This window comes from Cygnus atratus, chromosome 13 (genome assembly GCF_013377495.2).
Source record: "Cygnus atratus isolate AKBS03 ecotype Queensland, Australia chromosome 13, CAtr_DNAZoo_HiC_assembly, whole genome shotgun sequence".
In the NCBI taxonomy this organism is placed as follows: domain Eukaryota; kingdom Metazoa; phylum Chordata; class Aves; order Anseriformes; family Anatidae; genus Cygnus; species Cygnus atratus.
This window is the reverse complement of record NC_066374.1, coordinates 21,243,624-21,268,153: the sequence shown is the minus strand read 5'-3', so window position 1 is coordinate 21,268,153 and position 24,530 is coordinate 21,243,624. Positions and strand designations below refer to the sequence as shown.

At 37.9% G+C, this 24,530-nt stretch overlaps 2 protein-coding genes across 7 annotated transcripts in view; one reads left to right on the top strand and one right to left on the bottom strand.

Moving 5' to 3' along the window:
• Positions 1-21,778, top strand: part of ZC3H12B (zinc finger CCCH-type containing 12B) — a 43,386-nt gene extending 21,608 nt beyond the window's left edge. For 3 of the 5 annotated variants that reach the window (XM_050713338.1, XM_035541326.1, XM_035541328.1), the window contains exons 2-7: positions 68-842; positions 5,336-5,475; positions 6,234-6,468; positions 6,559-6,665; positions 7,181-8,421; positions 21,595-21,778. In XM_050713338.1, the coding sequence (XP_050569295.1) occupies positions 232-842; positions 5,336-5,475; positions 6,234-6,468; positions 6,559-6,665; positions 7,181-8,421; positions 21,595-21,777 (2,517 nt within the window). In that variant the 5' untranslated portion in view covers positions 68-231 and the 3' untranslated portion in view covers position 21,778. Of the gene's footprint in view, positions 1-67; positions 843-5,335; positions 5,476-6,233; positions 6,469-6,558; positions 6,666-7,180; positions 13,161-21,594 lie in introns of those variants that run through there. The other 2 variants (XM_050713339.1, XM_035541330.2) reach the window with 1 other exon arrangement.
• The window catches only part of LAS1L (LAS1 like ribosome biogenesis factor), a 29,805-nt gene continuing 21,464 nt past the window's right edge, over positions 16,190-24,530 (bottom strand). For both annotated transcript variants that reach the window (XM_035541332.2, XM_035541333.2), the window contains exon 13: positions 16,190-16,594. In XM_035541332.2, coding sequence (XP_035397225.1) covers positions 16,504-16,594 — 91 coding nt within the window. In that variant the 3' untranslated portion in view covers positions 16,190-16,503. The remainder of the gene's footprint in view (positions 16,595-24,530) is intronic.

The following is a 24,530-nucleotide window of genomic DNA, read 5'->3' as shown; positions in this document are numbered from 1 at the left end:
AGTTATCATAGTAAAGTATTTTGCAGAATTCGACAAAAGCTAATTTTTGTCTTTTTATTTTTTAAAGGAACTTCATGTTGGCGTTGTTTATGCCAGAACATAGTAAGCAAGGCATAGCTCCAGACTTGTGTAAACTTTTATCTAGCCAACACGACGCAATTGAGTATGAATTCCAGGTTGCTCTGGAAATGAAAGAGAAGTTCTGAGCTCTCTGGCTGGAAGCTGAACGTGATGACGGCCTGGTCTATGGTAGGGAAGCTGAAAATGGAGAAGAGGCACTCCAGAGAAGACAGAAATGTGGAACAAGATGCTGGGGAATGCAGTGCTGAATCCGAGGAATGGACGAGCTCAGAAAGTGAACCTGAGCAACCATACTTCAGAAGAAGCTGTAGCAATATTCAGTGGAGAGAAAAGGAGGTTTCCACTAAACCACATCGGCCACTCTGTCGCTCCCCTTGTTTGGATCGCCCAAGTTTTTCACAGAGCAGTATCACACAAGACCTGAAGCTAGATGAATGCAAAACAAGTTTGGACAAGGAATATCAAGCTAAAATGGATTTTGCTTTAAAACTTGGTTATGCAGGAGATCAGATCCAGGCTGTACTGAATAAATTGGGAGCAGATGCGCTCATCAATGATGTTCTGGCCGAACTTGTGAGACTTGGCAACAAAAATGAATCAGAGGGACAGAACAGTGCCAGCAGTACCACTAGCACTCTGGTGCCAAGAGGCCCTTGTCCAAAGGAAATAGCAAGCCCTGAATTGTCACTTGAAGATGAAGTTTTGGATAACAGTGATAACTTGAGGCCAATCGTCATTGATGGAAGTAATGTGGCTATGAGGTGGGTCTACCTGTCACAACATTTGAAAAGAATAAATCACAAAAATATTTTTGAGCAGAATTGTTATTGATTGTAAAGTCATTTTAAGTTGTATTGTATATTTACACTGATAGGAAATCTTCCTTATGGAGTCTTTAGTCCAGGCTTTTAAATATGATGTCACTCCTTTATATGCAATCCCTGTTCCCCCTACCCCCTCTTTAAACCAACTTCTCCCCTCAAATCTGTTGTTCTAGCAATTTAACTGTGCTGTGCTTTTGAGTGGATGGGTTTAATTCCTTTTTAAGTCCTTGAATGATGTTGAAAATTATTCCTCTTTATTACCCAGTGGTAACCGAATAGGAGAGGAAAACCCTGTTCTTTCAGAAATGACATGCAGTATATGCTGATGATATGCAGTGGACTTCAGGGAAGTTGAACTATTGCTGATCAAGCTTGCTCGGAATTCAGAGCAATTTAGCAGTGTCAGTACAGGGCTGTGCATGAGCTGAACATGCTGACTCACACAGCTATGGTGCTTGTAAATTCAGACACGTGTGCACACGTGCACATGGCTGTTTGGGTAAACACTAGCTCAGGAGAGTTCTGTCCCATGCCACTTAGGAGCATGTCTGTAGAACACACAGTTAGCTAGACAATGCTTTTGCTTTTCATCGAGGAAAGTATGATTTTTCTGTCTGGTGAATAAGTGGTATTAAGACTTTTGAGGTTCTTTTTTATGAAGATGTCCTATAGTATCAGCCTTTTGCTCTAAAAGAATTTGTGTTAAGATTCTTTTTCTATGTATTAAGAAAATTCAAATTTTTATAGGTGTATTGAGTTTTAATGGTGTAGTAGTTTTAAACTGAAAGAGTGTAGATGAAATACAAGGAAGAAATTCTTTACTTGGAGGGTATTGAAGCACTGGCACAGGCTGCCCAGAGAAGCTGTGGATGCCCCATCCCTGGAAGTGCTCAAGGCCAGGCTGGATGGGGCTTTGGGAAACCTGGTGTGGTGGGAGGTGTCCCTGCCCGTGATAGGGGGCTGGTACTGGATGATCTTTAAGGTCCCTTCCAGCCCAAGCTGCTCTGTGATTCTGTGTCTCTCATTACATATGCGTTTGTCTTCCTGAGCAACTGTGGCATGTATTGAGGCCCTGCTTCCTAAGAAGTGGCTGAACATCACTTGCTGATGCGAAGTAGAAAATATTTTTTTTTCCTTCTTTTGCTTCTGTGCGTCCTTTGCTTTTCTTTCATTAAACTTCTCCTATCAAACCTGCAAGGTTTTTATTTCCTCCATCTCATTTTCTCTGTCCTGCTAAGGAGGGGGAGTGAGAGAGCAGCTATGTAGTACTTAGCTGCCTATCAGTATTAAACTACAACACCATCTGAAAGATGTCTCTGTAAAGCAACATCACCAATATTGGTTTTCTTAACTTTTTGAAATTTATTATTTAGTATTTTTTTTCCATTTGTTTTATTTTTCAGTCTCTGTACTGCTTGAATTACTTCTGAATGTTGTGTGACAGCAGCTGGAGAAAAGTGTGTGCACATACTCTGATTGCATAGCTTAGAACTGATACTCTGTTTCTGAAACAAAATGCATATGCATCTGAAAATTTACAAGAATATTAAATTCTGTAAAATCTGAAATGTACAAAATCTAAAGAAAATTGTTTTAGTAACGTTGTTGCTTTTGTACAAATTATTAATTTAAGTTGCAAGGATTTGGAAAATGTTGGTGAACCATAGGCCTTAGTTATACCATTGGTATTAGACACCTGTCTGCCTTTAGTCTATTTCAGTGTTGCTTTGTATGACATTTTGAGCTCAAGAAGAGCACACATCCTGCTACACTCTGGTAATCTGTGATTTTTTTCCAATAATAATAATGAGATTATTGAAGTAAAATTTGAATGATAATCTATAGAATAATACTAAAGACGATTTCAATAAGATGCAAATCTCTCAATTATGCAACATTGCTGTACAGGCTGAGAATACCTGAAAAAGGTGATATACTTCTTATGTTTAAAAATATTGGAGTCATTGGTGATGTAAATGGCAGCCTTGCCTTGAAGGTAAATTATATGTTTTATCTGAAAGGTGTCTAGAAAGAACCATTTCCATTTTCAGTATAGAAATTTGCTTGCCCAGTTTTGGGGATGCTGCACAGAACTGACAGCTTAGAACAGGGTGGTACAGCAACTGGATGCCACTTCGCGTACAGCCAGTGCCAACTGCTTTAAGTAGTGGGAGGCATTCGTGGCATTGTATAGAGCCACAGAGCCTCCTTAATTACAGCCAACTGCTTGGACTACCCACATGCTGTGGGGCTGCTGTAGAGGAGTCGTCTCCTGTATTTTGCACTGCTAGCTAGGCCTCTGGTTATTTCTGGTGAGGGGTGTCATCACTGCACATGGCCCTTCCAGTGTTCTGGAAGCCTCCTGGACCAGGCCATGCAGCCACTCTGTAGGGGTGATTATGCTCCTCGGTACAGCATCACTGATGTGATCAAGTTAGCACCTTTTGCAATGAATGGAAAGATATGAAGAAATTAAGTAATTTTCTTCACAAATTAATATGGAAGCCTCTGTGAAAATAATGAATGGTGCCAAACTGGGCAGCTTCTCTGCAATCATAGTGGATGAAAAACTGCAGCTGTGTTGGGGAAGAAGAAAAAAATTGAAAGAATACCTTTTGAGAAGTATAGCCAGGAGCATAGCATTGGCTTACTAGTCTACCCTTTTCAAATGCAAATTCGGAAGTAGTTAATTTTGCTAACCAAACTAAAGTATAACAAAAAAGATTGTGGGGTGTTTTTTGTTGTTTTTTTTTTTTTTTTGTAAAACTCATTTTTTATTTTTATATTTTTTTTCCTCAAGTGTTTTTTATCCACCAATTTTATGATGTAGTGACAATATATGCACTCTACTTTTGGGCAAAGAAAACAGGCTTGGTTCTAAATATGAAATCCAGACATAATGCAATCTGTATGTCTTTCTTACCTATGTAGAATAAGTAGAATCATAAAATATCCTGAGTTAGAAGGAACTCACAAGGACCGTCGAGTCCAAACCTTGGGTCCCCAAAAGGACCACCCAAAAATCAGACCATGTGCCTGAGAATGTTGTCCAAGTGCTTTTTGAACTCTGTCAGGCTTGGTGCTGTGACCACTGCCCTGGGGAGCCCATTTCAGTGCCTGACCACCCTTGCTGCAGAACCTGTTCCTAACATCCAGCCTGAGCCTCCCCTGTTCCCCTGTCTCCGCTCCATGACGTTCCCTCGGGTCCTGTCACTGTCCCCAGAGAGCAGAACTCAGCGCCTTCCCCTCCGCTCCCCTCTCCCCTCATGAGGGAGCTGCAGGCCGCCATGAGGCCTCCCCTCAGCCTGCTCTGGGCTGAATAAACCAAAGGACCTCCTCAACTGCTCCTCATGCATCTTGCTCTCTAGAGCCTTCCCTGCCTTTGTTGCGCTCCTTTGGACAATCTCTATTAGTTTTGTGTCCTTTATATTGTGGTGCCCAAACCTGCACACGGTACTTGAGGTGACACTGCACCAGCACAGAGTAGGGCGGGACAATCGCTTCCTTCGACTGGCTAGCAGTGCTCTATTTGATGCACCCCAGGATGGGGTTGGCCCTCCTGGGGGGCCAAATACTAAGGATGTTATTCTTAATATACGTACTCATGTATTATTCAGGTGTTCCTGAACTATTTCCTGAGAGGATTTACAATGAACTGAAGAATCAGGTTTTATGCTTAGCAAATCAAGACAGGAGCACCTATAAGGTAGACTGAATGAGATTCGTACATAAAATTTTAACTAGATTCTATCAAACCTCTAAATATACTTTGCAAAATGAAGTGATGTAAAGCTACTTTAACCCCCCCCTTTTCTCATTTATGTGCAGTTTCAGAATCTCCAGTTTGTTTCAGAAAACAAATTGTTTATTTTGGTGGGGAGAGAGGAAGGAACTCCAACAACTTAAATATTTCTGTCTAAGAGAGAGAAATAAACCAATATATAAAGTAATGAAAAAAGCAGGATGTTTATTAAACTTTTGTAAACTTTTTTCTTTTTTTAATCTAGATGTTTAAAAGCAACTATATTACCCATGACAGCCAGCATCGTTAGTTTATTTCTTTTTTATTATAACTATCTTTTTATGGTGCTACTTAAGGTAAGCTTAATTTGTTGGGGGAGGTAATAATTTTTCATCAGATCATCTAATATAATGAAAAAGCAGAAATTTCACCAGCAGAAAAAGCAGTCAAATTTCACCATTTCTAATGCCTAAGTATCAGTGTTGTAATCTGACGATTAAATAGCTCTGGACAACTGTCGTTTCCAGCTATACAAGCTGGTTTAATAAAAAGATTTACTTATCTTTACAAACTTTGCTTCCTTTATATCCCTAGACCACAGCAGCTTTGAAAGGAAAAGAACAACAAAACCCAAAGTCAAATGTAACTTTTGTCTTTGCTGTTTCTAAGACTTCTGCATTTTTTTCAGCCATGGAAATAAGGAAGGATTTTCCTGTCGGGGAATCCAACTAGCTGTTGATTGGTTTCTGGAAAAAGGACATAAAGATATCACTGTGTTTGTACCTGCATGGAGAAAAGAACAGTCTCGACCTGATGCACCAATTACAGGTAATGGATCAAGATTTTCTTTGACCCCTTGGTTTAAATAAATAAATGTGTTGTAGTAAAACAGAACTGCATCATCTTCCTAATGGGTACTACATACTGGGTTGTGGACAACACTCAACTGGGTTGAGCCCCACCATCTCAATTGTTTGTTTGAAAATATGACAATTTCACTGGTGAAGAACACATACTAGGTAGGTATTTGCATCTGCAAAAAATGGTAGGTATTTATGGATCATGTCAATGCTGTTGAGTGAGGTATTCCTAATTTTTCCACTAGCAAACATTGTTTAGTATACAGGAAATGATTCTTAGTTGCTGGGCTAGTATAAAAACAAGCTGTATAAGTCCAGGGACTAATTTAATAGTGTTATCTTGAACACTGAAGAAGCAGAATGTGGTTTGACCTACAGACAGTACTTATATTTTACTCTAGGCTAACAAGAAAGTTATTTTAAGACAGTAACAACTGAGTTCTTGAGATGTACGTTTTCTCACTCTTTCTGAACATAGTTGTTTACAGAGGAGCAGAGCAGTTACGAAGCTTAAATGTTGAATATTCATCTATTGCTTTGAAAGCTCAGAAATAAAGTGGCATTCTCCTTTTTTTTTAATGATAATGAGGACCATACATGCACATAGTTACAAAATACCACTTCAGAAAAGAGGAAGAGAAATTTCATATTTCAAAGGCTGCATTTCTTTAAAAACAAAAAAAAAAGGACTTTTAAAGAAGCTTCTCGACTAAACTTATTTTACAGATCAAGAAATCTTACGTAAATTGGAGAAAGAAAAAATTCTTGTTTTCACCCCATCTCGAAGAGTTCAAGGAAGAAGAGTAGTTTGCTATGATGACCGATTCATAGTAAAACTTGCTTTTGACTCAGATGGCATCATTGTATCAAATGACAACTATAGGGATCTTCAAAACGAAAAACCGGAGTGGAAGAAGTTCATAGAGGAGCGACTGCTAATGTATTCTTTTGTGAATGACAAGTATGTTTTTTTCTTCATAAGTTAGGCAAATTTGCCAATTCAGAATCCTTGTTAAAAGCTGAATTTCACATTTAATTTATTTTGCATTAGATTTATGCCTCCTGATGATCCTTTAGGACGCCATGGTCCAAGCCTTGAAAATTTCTTAAGGAAAAGGCCAGTTATTCCTGAACATAAAAAACAACCGTGTCCTTATGGTAAGTGCCTAAGTCAGGTTGATATGCTGTATTTGAACATAGATGAGGCAAGCAATTAATTAACATCATCTCGTTACTTTAAAAAAAAAAAACAACTAATTTTTCTTGTTGCCATCCAAGCACTGTATTTATTTTTATACCCGTCATGCCAATATTAATAAAAACAATATAGCAGAAAGTTAAGGCTAACCAGATATACCTTGTGTATATCACAGCTTTTTGCTATTTTTTTTTCTGTTTTTTATTCAAGGAAGGAGATTCATAACTATACAGACCGTGTTAGAGAGAGATGGTTTGTTTTATATAGAATTGATTATGGTGTCAGTATTGAAATCATGAGCAGTAGGAAGAAAAGTGATGTGGATATAGGTAATAACAGAGTTTGACTGCTTGTTTATATAATTACTCCTTACAGTTATAGTAAAGAAACATTACAATAAAGAAACAGTGAAAGAGAAATATAGTAGTATCAATTAACGTCTGGTTTATTTATCTTGCAAATACTTTTCTTACAGGTAAAAAGTGCACCTATGGGCACAAATGTAAATATTACCACCCAGAACGGGCAAACCAGCCTCAAAGGTCAGTAGCGGATGAGCTTCGGATAAGTGCCAAATTATCTGCTGTGAAAACTATGAGTGAGGGAGCCTTGGCCAAATGTGGCACAGGGCCATCCAGCTCCAAAGGAGAGAGCAGTTCTGAAGTGAAACGCATTGCCCCAAAACGCCAGTCAGATCCAAGCATTAGATCAGTAGCTGTGGAGCCTGAGGAAAAGTTAACAGTAGCCCGCAAGTCCGAGGCCAGCTCTGTCCCGTCTCTGGTTTCTGCATTAAGTGTACCAACGCTCCCTCCACCAAAAAGCCATGCAGCTGGTGCATTAAATACTCGTTCTGCAAGCAGTCCGGTGCCAGGTTCCTCACAGTTCACGCATCAGAAATCCTCACTGGAGCACATGTCCAGTGTGCAATATCCTCCTATACTAGTCACCAATAGCCATGGCACCTCAGTTAGTTATACTGACCAGTATCCCAAATACGAATCGTTAGGGGACCATGGCTATTACTCCTTACTCAGTGATTTCTCCAACTTGAGCGTAAGTAGTATGCATAACACAGATTATTACGGGGCTGATACGGACCAGGGGATGTATTCTAGAAACTCAAGCCCCTGTCCTGACAATTGCTTAAGCCATACAAGTAATGATTCTTATTCCTCTTACAATGACTTGTATCTGGGTGTAGCAGATGCCAGTCCAGAAGACAATGTGAAGATCCACAGACTGCCATCGCAAAATCGTCTTCAGCCTTTTTCCCATGGTTACCATGAAGCCTTAAATAGAGTTCAGAGTTATGGAACTGAAGAGCCTAAGCAATCCCTTCGCAAACAGTCAGTTTCCCACTTAGGCCTGCATGCCCAGCATCCAGTTGTTGGAGCACGGTCCAGTTGTCCAGGAGAATACCCTGTGCCTCAAAATATTCATCCATCAACTGCACAACCAAGCCGTGCCTTGGTCATGACAAGAATGGACAGTATTTCTGACTCACGGCTTTATGAAAGTAATCCTGCACGGCAGAGAAGACCACCTCTCTGTCGAGAACAGCATGCTAGTTGGGATCCGTTACCATGTGCATCAGACTCTTACACTTACCACTCGTATCCATTGAGTAACAACCTCATGCAGCCATGTTATGAACCTGTAATGGTAAGAAGCATGCCTGAGAAGATGGAGCAACTCTGGCGGAATCCATGGATTGGGGTATGTGGTGAGCCACGGGAACCACATATCATTCCAGAACATCAGTATCAAACATACAAGAACCTCTGCAATATCTTTCCACCAAGTATTGTCCTTTCTGTGATGGAAAAGAATCCCCACATGACAGATGCACAACAGCTGGCAGCTATGATTGTTGCCAAATTAAGAACAGGGCGTTAAATTACTATAGTCTCTTTTGGATAAATGAAACTATACAGCGCATAGGAACTGGAATTAAAATGAAGAAGGGAGTGGGCCAGTCTACTGTAAATATTTTCTAATAAGTTAGTATAAAGTCCTGTACACAGTAGCAATCATATATATATATATATATAGATATATAGATAAGGGCACTATATAAGAGTTGATTATATTGTAAATTTTAAGATTTTAAATATAGGGATTTTTTAATAGTATTTTACAGGAAATGCATACCTTGCTGCATGGATAGCTCATTAAGAACTACAATATCACGTTCAGTGTCTCAAAGCTTTTAATACAAAATTATTGTTAGCAATTATATTGCATGTATTAGTGTACACTTTCAATTTGATTATAAATACCTAACTGGCCTTTCAAAGCATGCTCTATACAGTCCCAGATGACTTTTAGGGTTTCAGCTTTGCCATTTGACACTGCCTATTGGTACATCAAATAGCGAAAAAATAAACTTTACAAAAATTACTCAATTTGTAGAAGGATAAACTGGTTGAATCTCTTTCAGCTTCTGAATGTCAGTATTGTTGGTACTGCTTAAATTTCAAAACTGTTCCCCAAGAGTTTATTGTCCAGTATGTTAGTTCAATCCAACGGAAGCCAAATACTTTATTAAATTAGGACCAAAACATTCAGGAGTATGAAGGCGCGAGCACCATTCAGTAAACTAAAAGATGTTTAACTGTAGCTTCCCTCTTCAGAATTGCCTGTCAACTGTGCAGTGAACAGCTGCTGTTCCAGATGATTAGAGAAGACAAAAGAAAATTGTCAGTTTTATGTAAATTGGATTACTCAGACTCAAGCAACAGGAACTGAATGTTAATGTGGAAGCTCATCAGTAACTAAGCCCTTCTGGAGGCAAGAATGGTATTTGGGTGAAACTAACATGCAAGATCTTGAGAAGGGAGTGTGAGAGGCTGGTTCTTGAAAAGAGATGCTACAGTTCGGGCTTGTAGCAAGGTTGGCCTCGTTTTGCTCTTCAGCTCCACGCAAAGGTGTGCATTTGCCTCATGATGGTTTCTAGAGTCCTGTTTCAACAGGTAAGATAATTTTGTGTGGCATTGTTTGCGCAACTGGTATTTTGCTCAGGGTGGGAACCTTTGTAGCTAAATGTCTCCAAAAGAGGCGTTTATTGTTTTTTAAGCTGCACTGACTGAACGCCCTTTTTTGAATCCATTGTATATTTCAACATTTTGAACCATTACTAACTCGATATGTCTCGAGCTAGGACTTGTTGACTTCTACTGTAGTTTTTTTCATGAAAGTTGAGAAGGCCTGGTTTTATGGCCTTTTGTTTCTTCATGAGAAGGTGTGACACTGCCTAAATGTTTCTTACTGTGAAACACACGGAACGTGAGGCTGCAGTCAGGGTTGTTTCTGGTGTTTTGATAATGGCTTGCATGCTGCTTTCTAGTTCTCTGTTTGTCTGAGGAACAAAACATTATTTCCTCCATTTGCGTTACTATATTAATGGTTAGTTTGATTCACGATATCTTGCAGGCTATTTATCATGTGCAAAATGTGTTCCTGTCAGGTCAAAAAAAACAACCAAACCAACAGCAAAGAAAACAATTAACAGGTGCAATGACAATTAACATACGGATAATTGATAACTGTACCATTTCACACATGATAAATAATCTTCCATTGGAACAGGTAACATATATAATGACTATGTCATTATGTATTTAAATTGAATTAACTTGAAGGTGATTTTTGTATTCACACTTGATGTTTAAAAATAAGTAAGTTTTAATTAGTTGGTTAATGGGAAAAATAAGACTTTGGACACTTACAATAGTTGGAGAAAACAGAAAATTCTTGACCAATATTCAAATATGTTTCTCGTAAGAACCAGCATTTTCCATTTTTAATTTGCAATTAATTCTTATTCTCTTCTCTTGCATGGTATAAGCAGCTGAGAGCAGTGCCTCAAATAACCAGAAATGACCTTTTGTTTGTTGATACAAATTGTATCTCTTTTTCTTGATTGTATAAAAACTGTTTTAAAAAAAAAAAAAACACACCAAAAAAATCCCACAACCCATAAACCTCTAGATTAACTTCAGTATTACATATTCACCACAATGTTTGTGACACTGTGTGTCACAGGGAAGTAGCCCATGAGTAATTATGAATCTTTTCTATTTAAAATGGGCACTTGTAGTTTATAGACAAACAAGGACAACTTTTCAGAACCAGTTTATTACGTGCACAGAAACTGTGTGTACACCTCAAAGCATTACATGGTTATCTTTAGTCTATTAAGCAGATACATTCTTGCACTAAACTTTATGTAAAAATCTTGCTGTTAGCTCATCTGCATGTGTTTAAAATGTAACAATATAATTGCTGTAGACACTACTTTATTCTTAACAGATTCATTTATAAATTATTTAGGTTTAAAATGAAGTTTATTGTGCACTCATGTTTTCCATCTTGCATGGAATTAAATACTTGTATGTAGAAGAATGTTTGTTCCCTTTTTCTCCAATTATAAAGATAAGCTATCTTAAGAGGGTTTGGTAGGTGTTTTTGATGCTTTCAGATGTGGAAGCCTGAGCAGAAGTTACTGTATGAAGTTGTGGGTGGTTTATGGAGAAACTCATTTTTGTAGGACTTGTCTAGTTATTTTAATTTTCACTAACTTTGGTCTTACTGATAAAAAGGAATTATCCTGAACAACAGGAATGCTATGCTACTGCAAACCCAGCATACCATTTCTCAAAGGCACTTCGAAGGCAAAATTGTCTTTTTCTAAGAAGGTATTTGCATCCATCCTGCATAGAGTTATAGACTAGGCAGTGTAGCCTTGTGGAAATAATTTGCAAATCTTGTGCTTGTTTAGTCCTCCTTAGAGGTAATGAAACTTTTATATGTGATGTAGTCTTTCCTAATCAACTAGTTTAAGTGATAATTTTGCCATCCACATCTGTTCTCAGATATGTTTACAAGCCAATTCATAACACTGACACATTAATTAACCTTCAGTGCATAAGCTTAGATTTCTTCTTACATGGAAGAGTTGATCTTATTAATACATGACCATAACTGTCTATATTGTAAATATAAGACTTTGTATAAATGCTCTTTTTGAGAGCATGGTATTTAAATGTTTTTAAAACTGTAAGAGAACAGTTCTAGAAACTGTGTTTTAATAAAATCCATAGAATTAACAAAATTCTAGATGAGAAACTGGAAAAAAAAAAAGTAGAAAGGTGAAATCCTGGCCTGTTGCAATCGGCAAGAGTCAAGCAGTAGACTTTAGCAGGGCCAGGGCGTACTTCGGGAGTTCTGAATTACTGATCTTTAATCTTTAGCTATATTACTTTCACATAATTTATCACTTAAGTTCACAATGTTGAATTCATGATTCAAAAATCAAATGCTTTATGAGATGTCAGCCTAAGTTATTTTATGTGTTTTTGTAAGAATTACATGTTAGTGATATATTCAGTTGTACATACAGTATATTTGACTAACATTAGTCCTGTTGTTGTCTTATTGAGCTACAGTAGTGGGCTTTATTCATCTGTAGAATTAAACATTATGGTTTAATTGTTGTAAAATTTTATAAATCTCTTTGGGTTGTTTTGGTTGACCCAAATATAATGTAAGTCTCAATGACAAAATGAGTGAAAAATGGGTGTTAAACCAGTATGTGGTATTTCTAAAACACTGTAGTAAGTGTGCAATGCTCTAGCTGCAGCTGCATGTATTTCATTCACTAGCATGAGTCTATTTATGTTCAGCTTTTTGTAAAAATGTTTAAAATTTTGAACACTTAAAAATAGTGGGCATATGGTTGCTTAGAACAAGCAGAAAAATTCTCCATAAAAAAGTAACAAAACACAAAAGCATCTATTTAGACAAGTCCTCCATACATAGTTTTAAAGCCAATTTGCCTCAGACTCTGAATTACGGCATTTTGGAATTCTTAATGATAAAGCCAGAAAATGCAAACAATAAATCCATCCAAGTAAGTCTGTTTAAAAAAATACTTGGTTGGTGGCATACATGTATACATGTGACTTATACCAAACTAGAATCGGGAACATTTCAGGGGATATATTTTGACTACAGTAATTTTAAAAAAATTCCATTCTAAAAAAAAGAAGGGACAGACATAATTTCTGTGACACTTTGCTCCACAGAAATACTACTTTTTCTTGACTTGCCAAAGGTTTACCCAAAACACTACTACTGTTGGACTCGTATTAGTCAGATCGTGAGACTTGAATAGTCAAACCTCATTATTATTACTATGGTAAGTGTTCAGCTTTAATACCCTTCTTATGTACCCCATAGCAGTCTGTTTGACAGAGCTCTATTAATTGTATTTCTTGCAACATTTCAACTAGAAAAATACAAGTGCACTGTTACTTAAATTACTTACTCTCATGCCAGTGTTTGCTTAGTCTTTGAAGAGCCCTTATACAATATCTATGATTTTGGTCTTTGGTATTTATGTAAACATACTGAAATTATTGAGAGGAATCCAAAAGAAATACAGGCTGTTACCTGTACCTCCCTGCTCTGTGTAAAAGGTTTGCACAACTATTTAATATATATGAAATATGTTATACTTTATATATATATATATATATATAAAAACCTGCTTATTTAATAAAACTGAGAGCCACTGGTTTGTTTCTAGCTTTTTATTTTCAAACCTTATTAGGAGAGAGCCCTGAAGAACTGTTTTGCCCAAAACAACTGTAACAGTTTCTCTTTTTTTTTAGATGATTTACAGGAAAAATACCCAGATTCTGAAATCATACATAATGCTTAGCTTTTCTGTCTACATTTAAATCTGTGTAGGAAAAGGACAAGAATAAGGGTCTCTGTTTCACTTCAAAAAGCAGAGAGCCCTCTCCATACTATTTAGATCCCACTCTCTTGTCAATTTCTGTATTAAACAAATTTTCTTTGGCCATTTAAACACCTAATAATTTCCCTTACTGTGTGACAGGTGATACAATGTGCAACTGCTTTCACTCAAAAATGCTTTAAATTGTTTGGTGAAAAAATTAACGGAAGTAGAAGGAAAATGATGTAAAATGATCTTTATCTGTATCTGGGTTTGCTTGAACATCTCGCCATGTTTGTTCCCACAATGGCCAGCTAGCTGTAACCCTTTGTACTAGAGTGAAGTCAATTGGAGAGTGGCTGCCTTTAGGATTCACAAAACAAAATATTAAAGACTTGAAGAGCCAGGAATAAATTATCCTAATGTTTCCACTATTCCATCCAATTACTTACATTGAAAACAAATTCAAAAGGTGGCAAGGGACAAGAGGGATCACAGGCTGTGAATGTGGTAGTCCCAAGGCCCTAACGTCCTCCTTCAGCAATTCCTATTTCCTTGGTTTATCCTAGCAGTCTTCCATAGGAGCTGGAACTTTATCTCCAGTCCCTTCTGTAGCTTCCCTTTGGAGGTTTTTCGTTTGTTTGTTTGTTTGGTGTTAGGTTTTTTTTTGTTTTGTTTTGTTTTTGTTTTTCACCAGACAATAAAAACCTGTCTGGAAAGATTAATTTACAGGGAGAAGGCAGTCTCAAGCAGTCCTGCCCAATGCAAAGGAAAAAATAAAGTACTTCAGGAATACATCAACACCGCCTTTCTTGTCCCCATTCAGAACATGTTTCTAGTAAAGAAAATAATCAGCAGGCTGAAAAAGAAATTTTACTTAGAACCTTTATCAAAGGGGGGAAAAAGTGACATATGGCACAGTATTTGCCAGCATCATACTTCCCTTTTCATACTGTTGTTTGCATTGACTTCAGAAGTACCAAATACACTAACTGTTACCTTACTTGCTTTTTATGTCATTTGAACCAGTCAGCTTTAAATGTTAAAGATTATCTATGCATTTTATTATATGCTATTAATACTAATTTTGTCATTTAATTATTTAGGTTTTACACTATTGTTTCTTTATAGAAGTTGAAACAGTTATGTTTCTTTTCTCCAGCCATTCACAACTTCATTTTTTTCCATTGTTTTATGCCTGCTCCCCCACCCTTCCCATCAGTAACGCTGTTTAAAATTCATGCCATTACTACAGCTTCTCCTTAAGTCTTGATATACATATATATTATTTAAAAAAAAAAAAAAAGCAGCTGGCAGTTTTGTTCTTTTCTACAATTATTCACAGCACTGGATTTAGCTATTTTGTTTGACTCTGCAATTAGATCAAACCCAGGACCTTTATTCTGTAATTCATTATGTGGGGGTGATGGCAGATAGAAAAGGCAGTAACTACAGCTGACAAAGAAACTATAATAGGACGTGACTTTACTGAGTAAACCTTTACCAAAGGGGAAAAAGGTCACGTGCAGCACAGTATTTGCCAGCACTGTACTTTCCTTTTTGAACTGTTATGCTTGCACTGACAGGTCTCAGAAGTACCAAACACAGTACACTTTAAGAAATTAAATACTCTACTTTGTACAGTAATAAAAGCACAAATCCTTTTCACTGAATATTTCCTAAATAAGCTTGAGGAACTACTGAGTAAAAGAAGTAACTTAAAATACTAAAAAGAGGAAGGGCTTACAGGAGAAATCCCCCATAACAGAAAATGAAGTTTGCTTTCTTTTGCTTTGTGTAAAACCAGTACTGCTTGTTTTTAGAGAAAGAAACGTAGGACACATCTGCCATTCTAAATAATTGTTGGCTGTCTGGTAGAAGACTAACTGGAGTAGGACAGGATGACAAAAAATTAGAAAAGAAAAAATACATTATGGACACGTAGGTAACCCTTTACTTGACAGCCAGCCCAAGGCATCCACGTATTTGCTGTTCTAAACTTGTAGTTCTATCTTGTCCAATATACTGCTAAAGTTGTATGTCCCTTTTTGTGTCTCTTTAAATGGATTATTAGCATATAATGAGAACAGTAATGCCAAGGAACTAAAACGATGCCATTTCACGACATTGCACTGACATTTTCCTACTTCTGTTTATTTTTTTAAATACTGCCAATTACTAGACTGACTCAGAGAAAGGCTCTTTTTACCCTTTAGCAGATATAATCCAACAGATTATTACCAAGAAGTCTTGAAATAAAAATGCTTAAACTCTTAATATGTTGACAGGTAATTGTAGAAGCTTCTAAGTTCCAAGAACCTTTAATACAAGTAAAGAAAGCTGAATTTAGAAAAATAGCTGTCCTTGCTCTCACCAACTTTCTAGCATGACAATCAAATCCATTTCTACGGTAATCATGCTAGCTTCCAGCAAGGGCCACAGTATTATTTATCAACCTCAGCAAAATCATGACCTCAAGAGTACCACTTGAAACAACTTAGGAGAAGAAAAAAGCTGAAGATGTTTATGCACTGAAGTGCATTCAGCCATGCTGTAACTCACTTGATTCCTGGAGCTTCATGTGAAATCCTTGCTAGATTAAAACTGCAACACAGTCTTATCCTGGCAAAATAATTCCAACTCATACATGACAATATTAGTGTCACTGAAAGTGAAAGGGTTTAATAGTCTGGCCAATAAGGACAGACGGAAAAGGAGGAAGAAAAAAGGAGGAAAAGAAAGGTTTGCCTTCAGTTGGTGACATTTATTAACCACAAAAAAAATTTAAGCAATACTGAGGGATTCCAAAGTATACTAACTGTATTTCATAAACATCAACTAGAGCTAGAAGTTCATGACAGTGGTTAAGCAGACAATAGCTACTATACACGGAACTTATAACACTTTGATAAAATACTGATTTTACATGGTAAAAAGTACTAAGTCCTCATGAAAAAAAAAATAATCCTGGAGTGGCTATTTCCATATCACCATTACTAGTTCCTCTATGTCACTTATCTTGTGCAATGCTGAAAGCTGCAGAGCACTTTGCTGTCTTAGAAAAGCTGAAGGCCACTTTTTATTTTATGGAAGTCATTCTGGGTCCATAGCAATCCTCCTGTCACAGGAATATTCAATTCTGCAGAGCTGCGAGAGGAAGAGAAATAAACCACATAAGCACTGAGCTGATTTAGAAACTCACATCACAAAAGTAAATTTCTTAGCACGTTAAACTTTTAAGAAGTTTTACTTCCAAACCAAAATGTTATTTCTCATTTCTAGCTCTGATCATTTAACTGATGGAATGCCCTTAATTTTTAACCAGTTTGTTCATGAGAGGGAACAGTCTGAGGACCAAAGGTACCAAAACACAAACCAATGGAAAGATTACCAGCTGCTAACAATTGCAAGGGAGACATGACTGCAGAAACGGCCACACAACAATTCTTGTCTCATCTGTCCTTTGCAGCTAGCAATACAAGGTAATCACGTGAAACTTTAATGCAGCAAGAAGCCGACATAAAAACAATCTGTTATAAATGTTACAAAGCTTGTACGTCTGCACACAGAAACTAGCCCTTCCTATGGCTTGACACAGAAGTCACAGAATCTAGAGCATTTACAAAAAGTTTAAAGGAAGTTATTGTTTGGTGTCACTGACCGCATGCTAAGTCATTTCTAACTGCAGAAGTTGGCTCATTCTCAAACAGGCATAAAATACCTTTTCCTTGCAGAAGTTACCCAGTTAGGGCTGAGTCCCCCATGACTCATGACCACAGCACACAAAGGAACAAATACTTTTTTTTTTTTTTTCCAGTGTTCTCAGACATAAGGCACCCTTAAGCTCAAGGTTCAAAGAGCAGTTGAAGAACACGGGTAAACCATTCCCTACCCAAAGCTTTACTATGTGAAGAAACGTAAAAAACTACTGTGTTGTTAGGTAGGTCAGACTAGGATTTAACATTTTTATTCAATTTTACGAGAATAGGAAGTTAAAAGCTATATTTTAAAAATAAGATGTTTATAAATGAGCCAGTTGAAACCTGCTATCTGACACTGTGAAGAAGAAAAAGGGAAAACCTGGTCGGCATCTGCATGTTTTTCATGTATGCTCAAGGAGAGTTCATGCAGTTCCAGCTACAACCTAGCATCCCCCAGGATATGAATATATTACCTGTCCACTTTAAGGTCTTTACCCTTCAGCACATTATTTCCCTCTTTCACCCACCTGCTTATGCATCTCATTCTTAGGACAAAAAATCCAGCCATTATCCATGACCATTGAATGATGAATGCCATTTCTGAAATGTCAGTGAAAATCTCGATACAATCCCTAAAGCAATTGCAGGTCTGCAACTCTACTCTCAGGAAACTCTCTGTCATTGCCAACTGCTGCTTTGTCCCTGCTGTCACATAAAACTGACACTGGGAGTAAACAAAAGGCACATATGCTTACCACAAAAACAAAACATCTGCCTGAGGATGACAGCAGCTATTCAAAGCTTCTGAGGTTGCTGCAGCAAACCCTAAGGACAAACTTTGATAACAGCAAAGCACACACCAGAAAACCCACAAAAGAACACTATCTTTTGGGACCAGGGAGGAAAGATTTTCTACAAGATTTTCCAAAGCATCTAAGCATCGCAGGAACTTATGTCTCATGTTAAACCAGAACCATTTCTGTAAACAAGATTGAGATGTTTGGAAAGTTTTATTTATACAGCAGCTTAAAAGCTATATACTGAAAAACTCAATGCCTTTTCCAAATGATCGGTACTGGAATAACTGGAATATAGCAGAGGCTGCTGCTCAGAGCTCCTCAGGGACACACAATTTTTCCTTTAGTGTCGAAACACCTCCTAGACACTCCCTGCGCAGATGAAACACTGCCAGGGACCTTGTAAAAAAGTCAACGCAGAAACATCACAGATATCACACCCAGCAGTAATGACCTGATGTTCTTTCTCTGGCTGTTGGAAACTACCCAGAATTCAGCCTGCTAATGAGATAATTCTTCCTCCTTTGTGATGTACACTGCTCATTACTCATGACTTCACTCGTCATTCCCAGGACAGAGACTCTGGGGACAGACACTGACATAATTTGCTGCCTTAAATGTACTGCTCCATTCTCATCTGCTGACCTGGTGAATTAGGGCTGCAGCAAAAGGTTGTGCTTCTACTACGTGACTTGTCCAAAGTCCTTTTTCCAAATTCTTCAGGAAACCCTTAATGCAGTTCATTACTTTGATTTGCCATAAGTCTGGGGAGCCAAAGAGAAAGTTAAAGATGGCCCTAGCTTTTACAAAGACTGTGTCCCATTGCCTATGTTGCAGATGCTTTTTTCCAAGCATCTTATAGATATTTCCAAAGTACACCATCACATTTTCAGTCTCTCATACCATACTGTGTGTATGATGACAACACTAAGCTTGTCAGAACAGCTCTCTGCAGACAGAGAAGTTGGAGAACACTACCGAGAATTAGTAAATATAAAACACCCCTTCTGCAACGTGCCACATATACCACCCATTTGAAGGGGAAGCTGAAAACTCATGTAGCTGCAAGGCAGTGAATGAAGTTTCCGAATAGAAGAATACATGAGAAGTAACGAAGAAACTCTGCTCCCCCTCTGCCTCTGGGCAAGTCAAGAAAACCTTCCAGATGATTTTGGCAAAAGGAGAAGCTACAATGGAAGAGAAATAAGAGGAATGAGCAAGTTAATGTTATAGAACTCCTGGTAAAACTTAAGATTAGTTCCAGGCCCAGCTACAGAAATAGATCAGTTTTTCCTCATCTTTCTGAGCTTTTTCCTTTCCTGCCAGGTTGTGATCTGAGTACCAGAAACTCTATGCTCCTTTTCACCTACACAGATGGATGGAGAAACACTTGCTATTTTTGGTCTGATATGTGCACTTTCATTTTCTACATGGGTATTTTCTAATCATATAAGCTGCATGACAGTATACACTCACCACTAGTTCAAAAAGCAGCCAAACAGGAGCTGCATACGAGGAGAAAAAGAAAACCACCTTCTTGGCTGAGTATAGAAAAAGCTTTTGCAATTGCTCCTCTCAGCATCTTAGGTGACAAGGAAAGCAATTATCGATGGCACAGGGGAAAGCAATGCCTGCTGGCTTATCTGAGTCTGTGTAATGTAGCACTGAGATGTACATACCTAACTTATAACACTTTGGTTTGCAATCAATATACACTGGATTCTCACCATGACTAAATCATACTTCAAAAGGCAGTCCAGGCATCATCCCCCAAAGAAATCTAGTGCGACTGATAAGGGAAGGAAACATTAATTGATCTATCAGTTTGATCTAGACAGTTGCAGAATTTGATAAGCCAACATCAGAGACAGACTTCTTTTTTGTCAGAGCATTTGATGCTTTCGATACACTTGCTGAAATGGTTTACTGGCAGGTGTAGAAAGAAATCTCAACCACAGAGAAGAAAGGACATCATAATACTTGCTAATCATGTTAACTCTATCACTTAATGAAAATAAAAAAATATTTAAACATTTATTTTTTCCAGTGAATCTTAGCTTCACAGATCAAGAGATCTTCAATTCAGAAGTTAGTAAAGAAACGCCCATCCTTTAAAAATAAATAAAAGACATATCTGTTTCTTTTGCAGGCTATAAAGCTCCAAATACAGTTAGGTTAAAAGAAGTTGCACAAAGAAATGAAACCCACAACTTAAACATTGCCATGTTTGCTCTCCAAGTAGCCAGAACTAGGTGCTCCAGAAGACAGCATAAACTTGGTAAAAACAATAAAATATATGTATTACAAAATTGCTTTTTCCTAATCCCAGGTTCTTTGTGGTTATTGTATATGTCCTCAAATATACTACTGAAAAGCAGTACTAACCAAATTTCACAAGATCGTGTTACTGTTCTTACAAATACCTCAAACTAGTTTTCTTTTTGGACAAAAATGGTTAAATGCAAAGGATTTTTCTCAGTTCTTAGTTTATTACTGAATCTACTTCTGCAGTTTATTACGATTACATTTTTATTTTTAATTGATAAAGCAGGAAGAGAAAAGACAATAGATCTTTTCAGAGAATCACAGAGGTTGGAAGGAATCTCTCAGGATTGTCTAGGCCAATCCCTGTGGTTGGGTCCTCTAGAACAGGTTGTGCAGGATCGCATCCAAGTGAGTTCTGAATGTCTCCAACCTCTCTAGGCAAATTACTTCAGCTTTAACTACCTTTACAATTCAGAGCAACCCTGCTCAAAAAATTTGATGGCAACTATGCCTAGCATGCCCTTTTCTTAAGGACAAGAAATGTCACCTGTGCATGCTCTTTCCTCCTCTTAGAGAACTCTTTCTATAATCCAAATTTGCCCCAGGCTTTTCTAGCCAGCACTGCTCAGCAACAGACAAAACAATGCTGTTCTAGCTACAAGTGCAGAGCACAGCACTTTATGTGCTGCTGCAGGGAAAGTTAACTCCATCCCAGCCAGATGTAGTACATCATTCTACTTCTGTAAGATAATCACAAGGTACTGCAGTGCAGCAGAAATCACCTCTGCTGTGGTTTCTTCATGAAGTTTGCTGCATCCTGTGCATCACTTCCCCTCTTCCTGTTTTATTACTACGGAATGCGCAGAGAACAGAATACTGAAGGTAAAACCTGAATGACATCCTCACCCTTAACTGCAAGCTATTTACTTGTGGTTCAGGCTTTTTTTTTTTTTTTTAAGCAAGGTTTATACAACGGTTGTGTAATTGGTTTCACTAATGGCTAGTTCCATGACACCAGCAAAAGCCTATTTGCAAAGCAACATCACAGTAGCTCCACCCTTGTTTGCAGGACAGGCAGGTCTCATTCTCTCTGGGGCAACCTACTACTTTGCACTATAAAATGAAACGGGAGTGATCTCCTAACCATAGAACTATGAACAATCAAACTACACCAACCACTCTGTCACAAATTCCTTAATGTCACCACCTGTTTTTTCATATATTCACCAATTAAGCATTACCTATGAAATAAACACCAAGAAAATGAAAAAACAAACAAACAAAAAACCAGGTCCTTCCAGCTGTCCATTTGCAGATCCCAAGAGGAATGTTTTGGCATATGTGAGCAAGAATTTGTAACACAATTTAGGTTTGTCTGTTCCAGGAACAGAAGAGCTGTGTGCCCTGGCAAGCATTTCTGTTCTGGTTACAGGCAGAGCATTCTCCAAGTCGAGGAAGGGTCCGAAGTCAAGCTGAAATCTATATACTTCCGCTAAGCCTTGAGGTCAGGAACCTCTTTGAAAATTTTCAACTGGCTGACAGTTTTTTCTATCCTACTGCAACATAATTTGCTCTTCTGTGTACAGACAGGTAGACTGAGCATTTCCCTGTAACCGTGGCTGTTCTGTGTGACTCGCCGCTTCCTTTTATCACCCAGGAAGGAAGGACCCCTTCTAATTTGTTGTAAGCAATGGAATCGTAAGTCCTGGGAAGTAAAACCTGGAGAATATTACCTGAAATATGGGTAAGTGGTGTTTCATCTGCTGTGAAAAATCACTGAATAGTACATTTCAAAGAACAGCTTACAAATTAACCATTTTCTTTATTTTTAAGTATGAGAATCCATTTCAGCATCTAATTAGCAGTATGAGTATTTTTCTCATCCTTAAAACTAGAGCAACTCTATAGCTATGCATTTTTCTAAGCCTGCATGTTGCAGGCTATTTATAACCAAGTACAAATCTGATCTTCCAATGCTTTTTACACTATGAAGCCAAGAGAACATCCCTGACAAGTTGATTATGAGGAAGAGGCCTTTTTAAATAACAGCCATGCATATTTCCCAGACTACTAACATTCACGAAGAAGGGAGATTGAATGCATCCCTATGAGATATTCCAGAGAGCGCCTCATGCTGTCAGGTTCACAGATTTAACTGCACTTCAGTTCTAGCACGCACAAGTGTTTGGACTAGTTGAGATTAAAGGTCTGAATTGCCAGTCTCCAACTGTGTTCAAAAGCAAATGCATAAGTAAGCATATGAGCACAGAAGAACAGTCTTCCCCCTATTATTCTCCTACCTCCCAGTAGTTTGTGAATCAGAAACTTGCTGAGGCGAAGTGGTGAGATACGTTTGTTGACATGTGGGTGTGTGTTGTGTTTGTTTTTGTTGTTGTTGTTTTGTTTTTTTTTAGATTCTTTAAATATGTATCTTTGCAGACAGCTCAGGCAAGGATCTCAAAGCATCTTTACAAACATTTTAACCCCCTGCACTGCATTTCCAGCTTCCATGTTAACGACTCTGCAATGCTTTGCTCTTCAAGCATATCAAGGAAAGCAAGTTTTAGAAAATCAGTAACATCTTTCCAATTTTGCACATTTAATGGATTTGCAAAAATCCTAACAAGTTTTACCCTCAAACTTCTTTTTCCTACTACCATTGTATGCCCTCCAAATCCAAATAATTAAATTACATTTATTCTAAAGTCACTTGTGATGTTTCATCAGCCTATGTCAAGGACAGACTGAAAACTTTACCTAGTCACCATTTAATCATAACACTGAAATACTGCTTGCCAGTACTGTAAAACTGCCAACACTTGAACTGCTTCATATGATTCACTACAACAACTGAGCATCACAAAAGTAGCTACAAGCGTCAAAGACTAACTAGAAGGAGAAAGGAACCTAATACTGAAACTTCAGCACGACCAGGTGCACTTAGGTTCATGGTTCTTGCTTCATCATTCTGCTTTCCAGTTGTTAGGAACTGACACTAGCAAGGATTTACTTCATGTCCAATGCAGGATGGAAAAAAAACCCACGTATTCGTAATTTTAGTGAATTTTTATTAACAAATGAACTGACTAATACATGCTGTGGATTTTCAGACAGCAGCATGGCTAAGTTCTAGCATCTACGTCTAAACCAGTGGTATGATACAAAGATTACATCTGCAAGAAATCCTTTGCTTGTAGAGCAGCACCTGGAATCATTAGGTGTTTTTTAAATTTCTATTACTCTAGGGACCACTCCAGGAAATATAGTGGGATTACAAACACTTGACTCCTACAACACCCAAGTCAGAAAGGGAACATGCTACAGCTGGATTCAAGTAGCAGCTTACAAACAAGAATAGTGAATCATACTACTCCATATGCACTTCATTACAGCCTCCGTAATGATGATTCCATCTATTGTGCATAGCAAAATCAACTGAGCCAACGAGGAACAAATACAGAAACCCCATCTCCTGTCAGAGACTGCTGGCTGGATGCCGAATGGTGCCAATTACTGCAGTCAATCGAATTCTGCTGCAGCTCTGTATTGAAATCAGTGATCTCAACTACCTAAACATTAAGCCAAACGGCTTTATGTTTAAAGTCTCTGAGATCAAGTACTCTGTCATTTCTGCCTACAATGAGAATGCCACGGCTCTGCAGACTAGAAGCAGATCTGCAAGTTCCAGGAATTTGTCTTATTCCCAATATGGAACATGTTGCAAGCAACATGACTCATGGCTGACTGACATCAAAGGGTTCTGCTGAATCAAAACTTTGTGTTTTATTTTTTTTTTCTTTTTGCAATTACTATAGATTTACACTTCTTTGGGGGATGATAAACTATCAGGAGATAAATGGTTACCTACTCTCTTTAAAGTCTGACAGGAAATTCGTCCAGTGCTCAAAGTATGGGTCAGTGATGAACACCGTTCAAAAGGACTCAAAAAGGATGGCTCATTTAACCTCTTGATATGCAGAAAGACAGATTCGGTGCTGTCTTTTGTAGAGGTGTTAGAACCAAGTAGTTCACGAACTATTTGGACTGTCGGAAAGAGGAGCACTGGAAAAGGATTATATCTTTTTTTATTATGTAGCAATCTACAAGATTTTAATTTTACATTTTGATTGGATCCATCAAATACAAACAATACCCTCTCAGCAGCCTACCCCTACACTTCAGGCCTTAGCTGACAAAACAGTAGACTAGTTCTGGGGAAGATGATGAAGAGAATGGAGACAGAATGGAAACCTTGCTCTTCAGAACTGGAAACTAATCTGAAGACAACTCAGAATATGTGAAAACATGAATACATGCAGT